Source organism: Malus domestica, chromosome 17 (genome assembly GCF_042453785.1).
Source record: "Malus domestica chromosome 17, GDT2T_hap1".
Taxonomy (NCBI): Eukaryota; Viridiplantae; Streptophyta; class Magnoliopsida; order Rosales; family Rosaceae; genus Malus; species Malus domestica.
This window is the reverse complement of record NC_091677.1, coordinates 2302438-2310696: the sequence shown is the minus strand read 5'-3', so window position 1 is coordinate 2310696 and position 8259 is coordinate 2302438. Positions and strand designations below refer to the sequence as shown.

General features: G+C 38.8%; 2 protein-coding genes across 2 annotated transcripts; one reads left to right on the top strand and one right to left on the bottom strand.

The window, feature by feature from the left end:
* Positions 1–838: 838 nt before the first annotated feature.
* Positions 839–4752, top strand: LOC103404316 (cysteine-rich receptor-like protein kinase 42). The gene is made up of 6 exons (XM_008343214.4): positions 839–2004; positions 2567–2683; positions 2899–3252; positions 3376–3610; positions 3736–3886; positions 3981–4752. The coding sequence occupies exons 1-6, from the start codon at positions 1260–1262 to the stop codon at positions 4368–4370; spliced, it is 1992 nt and encodes a 663-aa protein (XP_008341436.3). The 5' UTR covers positions 839–1259; the 3' UTR covers positions 4371–4752.
* A 2547-nt stretch (positions 4753–7299) lies between these two features.
* Positions 7300–7710, bottom strand: LOC103404315 (E3 ubiquitin-protein ligase SIRP1-like). Its single transcript, XM_008343213.4, has one exon. The coding sequence runs from the start codon at positions 7708–7710 to the stop codon at positions 7300–7302; it is 411 nt and encodes a 136-aa protein (XP_008341435.3).
* Positions 7711–8259: the final 549 nt, after the last annotated feature.

Genomic DNA, 8259 nt, shown 5'->3' with positions numbered 1-8259 from the left:
CTATTTAAAAAAAAATTATCTATGATGATGTTTTAAAAGATAAAAGATTCAAATCGTTGAAATACATTACTACTGAAAATCAAAAAAACGTGTAAAAAATTATGTAAAAAAAAAATTTTGTGCCACAGATCCACCCTTATTCTCTTTATGTAACAAACACGTCTGTGTAAATTGAAACATACAATCTAGTACCTAAAATATTAAACATAATTTACGTTTTAAATAAGTAAACAAGCATTTTAAATACAATTTTACCCCATCAAAAAAAACAAGACGTACCTTTTGCACCTTTTGACTTTAACTCAAGAAAGAATTTAAGCACCCAACAAACCGGGAGTACACGTGGCATAATTATGGCCGACTCTAAAATAAGGAAAGAGATCATAATCGAATCTCTTCAATCAAAACTCAACTCACGAATCAAGTGATCCGAACCTTTAAAATTTGATCGAACGGTTAAAAAAGAAAATCATTTTTAAAAGTTATAATAATTTAATCGTTGTATCAAATTTTATAAGACCAAAAAATTTTAAGGAAAACTAATGAAAATGACTTGAAAACTTTGAGTTTTAATGATAAGAACAAAATAAAGGGTAAAGTGAATAGTACCAGGTTTGACTTTTTAAGTGTAAAAATGTGGTTTTTTCGTTAAAATGAACAGTACCGTGGACTTTTCATTAAAACTCTCAAAATTTTACCCTTAAATTTTGATGAAAGAAATCGGAAGAGAATCTCTGTAAAATAATACAGGTGCAAGTCCAACAAATGGCCCCACCAAAGACGGTGCCTCCTCCGCAAAAGCTTTCGGTCTTTCAGACGGACAAACACATCAAAATAAATTTGGTTTATTTATTTTATTAATATTTCTGAGCCAAAAGCTGCAGCACACGTGGCACTGGTGGGTGGAAGCGGCAGCCTCCATACCTGCAACTACCGCCCTGGCCCAGCATTGAAAAGGAGAAGAAGAAAAGGATGATCTCATCCGTTCACTCACTTTCTTCCACTAATTATACCCCTTTATTTATTTATTCTACCCAACAATTATCTCTTATGCTCTGCATTTTCCGATTCCGAATTGTTCTTCGGAGTTGGTCTTGTGAAATTCGACATATTTATCGTTGAATAAGTTTTGTTGCTGATAATTTGGCTCGTTTGAGTTCGTCTGCCAAGCTCCTCCGTCTTGTCGGCGGTGTTTGGTGGCTGATATAGCTGTTGCGTCGTGAGATTTTCGGTTGTGATTTTTGGCAGCAAAGCGAGTCATGTGTACCAAAATCTTGACATGGGTGTTCTTCCTCCTCTCCATTTTCTCCTCCGCCGTCTCCGATCCCAGAACGACCCAAGCTAGCCTCTACTGCGGCAGCCGGAAACCGGGGCAGAACCCGAGCTTTATCCCGACTTTCGTCAAAGAAATGGAGGGACTTTCTCAGCAGGTATCGACCCACCATTGGGGTACCCAGTTTGTTAATTCCACGACACCCATGTACGGCCTGGCCCAATGCTTCAATGACCTCTCCCACACCGACTGCCTCCTCTGCTACGCCGCCAGCCGCACGAAAATCCCCCGCTGCCTCCCCTCCCTCGCAGCCACCATTTTTCTCGACGGGTGCTTCCTCCGTTACGATTCCTACAGATTTTACCGCCAATCCACCGACCCTTCTCGCGACACCGTGGTCTGCGGCCCGTCGAAACAGGACAAAATCGAAAAGGGGGAGTTTGGGAGGAATGTTGGGTTTGCGATCGGGAATGCGACGGCTGCGGCGGCGGGAAATGGCGGGTTTGGAGTGGCGGAGGTGAAGGGGTCGGTGTTTGCTCTGGCGCAGTGCTGGAAGACTCTGGGGAGTGCTGGGTGTAAAAGTTGCCTGGAGAAGGGAAGTAAGGCTGCGATGGGGTGTGCACCCAGCAAGGAAGGGAGAGCTTTGAATGCTGGGTGTTACCTGAGATATTCGACTGAGAAATTTTATAACGATGCCGGAGGAGCAGAGCAGGTTGCAGATCATGGCCATGGTAATTATAGTTAAAGTTTTTAAAGTTTTTTTATTTTATATATATTTTAGTTTAAAGGGTTTTTTTTTTTTTTAAGTTTTAACAAAAACATTAACTTTTAACGAAAAAACACATTTATTCATTTCCCTAAAACTATTCATTAAACCTTTAAAAAAGATTTTTTATTAAAAATAAAGATTTTTTAGACTTTTCGATAATTTTTCTTTTTTATGGGTTTATGAATTAATTAAATATGCTTGAGCTTTTGGATTGGAATTTTTTATTTTCATATGTAGGACTAAATAATTCCGCAATCCATAAGAATTTTAACTTTTTCTGTGAAACGTAAATGCTTTTGGTACGGTTGTGTGAAAGCATTTTTTGACCTTCATAAGCAATTTTAAAGGAAGTGTTATTTTCACACTTTTTCAGAATTTGAACCTCACTTTCAATTTTCTCACATTTTCTGGGTGACCAAACAGAAATTAAAAGATTAGACATTTACAACTGAACAGTTATTTTATTATTTTAATTTTATAATCCAATTGTCTTAAATTCCAATTTTCCATTTTTGTATTTGCAGGGCTGTCAGTAAGCAGAGGAATCATCATAGCATTAATTCTGGCAGCAGCTGCCTTCCTACTGCTCTCTCTCTCTGGTGCTTATGCATGCTACGCAAAATTGGCAAGGATTAAACAAGGTACAATTTGGCATTCTTTAGCTTTCCTAATACAAACGATATTCTATTCGAACTAATTTTTAAGATGGGAGTTGAAAATTCAAACTCGGGTGCATAAAGGAACCGGATCTGCACTAGTCAATGCGGCTACGGCCACTGTCTGCATATATAGATTTAGATTTTAAGTTATGAGAATTACATACCAGATGTCTTAACATATGCCATTATTTGTCCAGAGCGCAGCAATGTAGGCCTGGCTGCAACAAGCATCAACAAGTACTCTAGCTTGAAGTTCAGGTACGAAACGCTCGAAAAGGCCACTGATTATTTCAACTCCTCGAGAAAAATCGGGCAAGGGGGAGGCGGTTCTGTGTTCAAGGGGACGCTTCCGAGTGGTGAAACAGTAGCTGTTAAGAGATTGATCTACAATACGAGGCAATGGGTCGATGAGTTCTTCAACGAGGTGAATTTGATCAGCGGAATCCAGCACAAACACCTCGTGAAGCTTTTGGGTTGCAGCATCGAAGGCCCCGAGAGCCTGCTGGTTTATGAGTACGTGCCTAACAGGAGCCTCGATCACTTCCTTTTCGGTAATTGTCATCTCTCTAGCTACATGATTTTTCTTTAATAGAACAAAGGCAGTCGAAAAATGTAATTTGTGTAGCGTTACTTGCGAGTCAAGTCAGAAAATGTGATTCGTCTAATTTATGCAGATAAGAACAAGGTGCAGATTCTGAACTGGAAGGAGCGGTTTGAGATTATTGTTGGAACAGCTGAAGGGCTTGCCTATCTTCACGAAGGATGCGCAGTAAGAATAATTCACAGGGACATAAAAAGCAGCAATGTTCTTCTGGATGAGAATCTCAGCCCGAAGATTGCAGACTTTGGCCTCGTTCGATGTTTTGCTTCCGAGCAGTCTCATATTAGTACCGGCATTGCTGGAACATTGTAAGTTTTTAGCACTTGATGATAATTTGCAAATTCAGAACATTTTAGTACTCTAGTTACTGCAATTCTTCCTGCCTTAAGGAGTAGAATGTGTTCTCAATTCTTTAAATCGTATCATGTTACAGCGGTTATATGGCACCAGAGTATCTTATTCAAGGGCAACTTACAGAGAAAGCAGACGTTTACAGCTTCGGAGTTCTAGTTCTTGAGATTGTGTCCGGCCAGAGGAACAGCACCTTCAGATCGGAATCCGACCCAGATTCACTTTTACACAGGGTAAGTTTTGAACCATTTGAATTTCGAAACAAAGATCTCACCAGGTCTTCTTTCCGTCAGACAAAGATTGTTTAAAACTTCCATATGATCTCAGGTTTGGAAACTCTACAGATCGAACGACCTAGCCAAAGTCGTTGATCCCTGCTTGGGAGAAGATTTTCCTGCAGGAGATGCTTCCAATGTCCTTCGCATCGGACTTCTTTGCACGCAGGCTTCGGTTGCTCTGAGACCATCCATGGCCGAAGTGGTCGAAATGCTAACCGATAGAGAAATTATGGCAGCAGTTCCGAGTCCAAAGCAGCCTCCTTTCCTAAACTCTACAACCATAGAGCCAGTTAGCACTAGATTTAGATCGTACAGCGCAACCAGCTCCATGTCAAATGCTTTAACAAAACCTGAAGCCTCCTACACCTCCACGGAGTCCTCTGGCACGCGTAGCTCGGATGGGAATTCAAGAACTCAAGAGCTTTCGCAGAAGAAGTAGGTTCGAAATTTCGAACCTGATTACCCATTTTTCGTCACCAGCTTACTCCACAGCAACTTGTTCAGCTGATCTCTCTTGATCTGAATCGTGGAAGTCGCGTCAAATTGATAGACTAGTCACGTGATGAGCGATGTAAAGAGACGAGATTGCCCGGTGACTTATAAGATTACCCGGCAAGCCTGTTACGGCTAACTTTGACAATGCAGATTGCGGCATGGTGTATTAGGCTGTGCATTCCTTCTTTAATTTCTTTCATTTTTCTGCCGTGTAACTTTGACAACGCCGATTGACATCGCAGATACTCCGAATTTCGGATGCTACATTTTTGTTATAACGAATTGACGATCCTCTTTGACGAGGGAGGACGTCAAGATTTGTCTCACATCGAAAAGTTAAAGAACTTAACAAGGGCTTACAAGGAAACAGAGACATATACCCTGCAGAAACAAGTATTAACCAAAATATTACTCGGAGCGTGCGTTAGTGCGTTAAATAGTTAGTTAGTTAATATGCCTACTTAGACAAGGCTACAACAGTTAAAACAAAATAGAGCTTAACAATTAAAACAGTCTCTCCTATCCATTTGAGCGTAATTAGTAATTAACATGGTAATTAACAAACAAATAGATTAGAGCTTAATTAGTCATCAACATCTGCAACAACGGTGCTGATTTCACCTCGATCAAGCAAGCAGATCATAAAACTCTGGTCCTCCGCTGGTTATTCCCGTGGATCTTTTTCCAAAGACATCCAACGGCCAGCCCAAGTCCTACCCCATATACTTTCTCCTTCACTGTACTTTTTCCTAAACAAAACAAAAAATTAAAAAAAAAAAAATCACATACAAGCAAAAAGAAAAAATTGAAAGGAAATGGTTAACCAAATTGACATCCTGACACGGAGGAACTCTGAATCGAGCTATGCTGGGCGACATCAGGAAAGTGACGAAACCACAAATGTGGTGATGTGGAAAATGTGGATAAATTTAAACTTGAAAATGACTAAATACAAGAGTGCACATGTGAGCTGAATTGAACTCATTTCACACGTGATGTTAGAATATACGTAAGGTACAATAAAAGTAGAATAAAACTTATATCATTGGAAGTAATCTCCTATATCACTTTTTGTCAAAAATCTTCGTCAACACAAGAGCTCTGTCACTAATTCCTGGAAAAGCGAAAAATAAGGGAGAGTGAGCTTAAAACTAAAGTTTTAATAAAATCTTTTCAAAAACGCACAATCTCTAGTCGTAAAATAAGTATAGTTTATAAAGCAAAAGGATTATCGCTGGATCATTTTCCTAGGATCTGGGTCATTCATCGTACATCGTGCAGTTAGAAATCAATTGAAATTTAAAATTTAAAATTAAATATAAATAGTACTAAACAAAAATTAACTGTACGATGTAGGATAAACAATCCAAATCATGGAACTTCCCTAATCCCCATAAATGATGCTTTTCTCTTTCCAAATATATATATATAGACACCTTAATTTATTAGACGTGGACAGATAGACGAATAATGAGGAGGGAGAAGGAAATTAAAGAGGACATAGATTTGGCCAAGAGAGCATTAGAGGTGCAAGGTAATGGAATCAACGGTCCCGATATGATGAGTCTTAGTATGATGCATTCAGCAGGGGATCCTAACCCTTAGGGACCCCCACGTCAAGCACGTGATTCGGGTTTCAGCATTTCGACACGTCGTTGCCATGTGTGGAACCACGTCGTCAGCCGTGACATAGCAAGTCCACGTCGTCATTTTGGTACTATTAAACTTTACAACTCATATTAACGCTCTTGATTGCTTGAGTTTAGTCGTTAGTTGGTGACGTAACAAGTTGACATGGGGTGTATTGCATACGCCACATTTTGATTTCAATTTTTAACGTTTGTAAATCACACGATAATAATTGCGGAGAATTGAAATATCTTTATAAATCTTTTTAATAAAAAATAAAAGACTAACATGATGAAATTACCAACTAATTCTGTTTTTTATATAAGAAATATTGACCGATGGAGAACCGAACTTGACACTTTGAGCTTAGTCGTCAATTCGTGACAATTTCTTTTGTTTTTCTATATTAACTTGTTGAGAAGGATAATTGAACTTTATACCTCAGTGAGTGAGAAGTAGGCATGGTAAACCGGTCGCGTTTGTATTGTTTTCATGTCATGCATGTTATCTTAATGGATCGTGTTAAACTTATTATCTTAACGTTTGTAATGTTTTCGTGTCATGCATAAGTAGGCATGGTAATCCGATCGCGTTTGTATTGTTTTCATGTCATGCATATTATCTTAACGGATCGTGTTAAACTTGTTATCTTAGCGTTTGTATTGTTTTCGTGTCATGCATGTTATTTTAACAAATCGTGTTAAACATGTTATCTTAATGATACTTAACTGGAGAAATAGTCTGATAACGACCAGATTCGTTAAAGGATCTTATCTTTTCGTGTCCGCTTAACGGGTGCAAGAAATTGTCATGTCAAATGTATAATTCTCGCAAACGATATCTTATTTGGTTGTTAACAAGTGATCTGATAACAACCCGACTCGTTGATGTATTCTTACCAATAATGCAATAACGACACAGTTCGTTAAGAGGTTTATCCCAATCCTGTTATTTTGTATCATTTTGAGACGGATTCACGAGTAGTTAAAGAAATTACCAGGCTAGTGAGTAGCCAAATCAACACAACAATCAAATAAGCGAAATGAAACCTTGTGAAAACTACAGGGACGAAAAACCTTGTGTCCTACATTGAATTAAGAGCAAACTGATAACTTGCATTTTAAAAAAATTAAGAAAGAAAATGACAATTCCAAAACTAAAGATTAATACATTAGCTAATTAATCAAGGGACTAATCAAGATTAACAAACCACAATCACAAATTCACAATGCCATAACCTAATGCTAATGGTGTTCTTCCTTGGGAACAGGGAACCTGCAAAGCGGGCAGGATGCTCGCCGGCACAGCCACGCTTCGATACAAGGCGAGTGAAACCTGTGCTTACAAGGCATTTCTCTGGCTTCACCGCCGATTTCCAAGTCCCCCATGCAGATAGCGCAGTCGGCGCCGACCACCGTGATCGTCACTCTTGGCATGGCGTCTATGGACGCCTTGGATGCCGCCGCCGCCGACGGCTCACGAAAACGATTGCCAATGTTATGGTTGAAATAATTGATATTGGAATGGATGAGATTGTCGTCTCTTGCTTCTAAATAGCGCCGTATGTGCCGTCGTGCTACCTCCATCTGCAAACGACGGAGATGAAGTGGGATCTCGAGGTCGAACGCTGCTTCCTCGTCACCGTCGTTCATCATCTCTGAGACTGATTCCGAATCCCGATGCTTTTAGTAAAACTGCTTTTGCTTAAGTTGCTGGCCGTGCTGGTGGTCCTTGCTTAATGCTTAAGGGAAAAAAAAGACCAATGTTTGGCTACACATCAGGAACTTCTATTTAAAGCTTTTAGTGTTCGAATCACAAAATTTTGTGTTATGATCATAACTATTCATTTGTTTTTATACAATTTAGATGACTATACGATCTTAGTTTTAATTGATATTTTGCAGATATAATTTTTATACAATGATATATAATATGGAATGTTCAGATCATTAATACGAATCGGCTACGAATAATTTTGAGTAGTAATTCCTATTCATTCTTTGAGCAGACATTTTTGCTTACTATCCTCAAATAGTGGTAATGCTGACCATCATATCTATCACTATTAGATAAGTTTGAATATTAAGATTTGTGTTTATCTACTACACGAATTTTGAAATTCAACTCATCTAATGATGATAAAAAAGTTAATGAGCATACACCATAATTTATGGTGATGAACAAAAATACTCCCTTTAAAAATT

Coding starts and splice junctions, on each gene's coding strand:
- LOC103404316 (XM_008343214.4), top strand. CDS start 1,260: ATGTGTACCAAAATCTTGACATGGGTGTTCTTCCTCCTCTCCATTTTC. Junction 3,253..3,375: donor CCTCGATCACTTCCTTTTCG/GTAATTGTCATC, acceptor TAATTTATGCAG/ATAAGAACAAGGTGCAGATT. Junction 3,611..3,735: donor ACCGGCATTGCTGGAACATT/GTAAGTTTTTAG, acceptor ATCATGTTACAG/CGGTTATATGGCACCAGAGT.
- LOC103404315 (XM_008343213.4), bottom strand. CDS start 7,710: ATGATGAACGACGGTGACGAGGAAGCAGCGTTCGACCTCGAGATCCCA.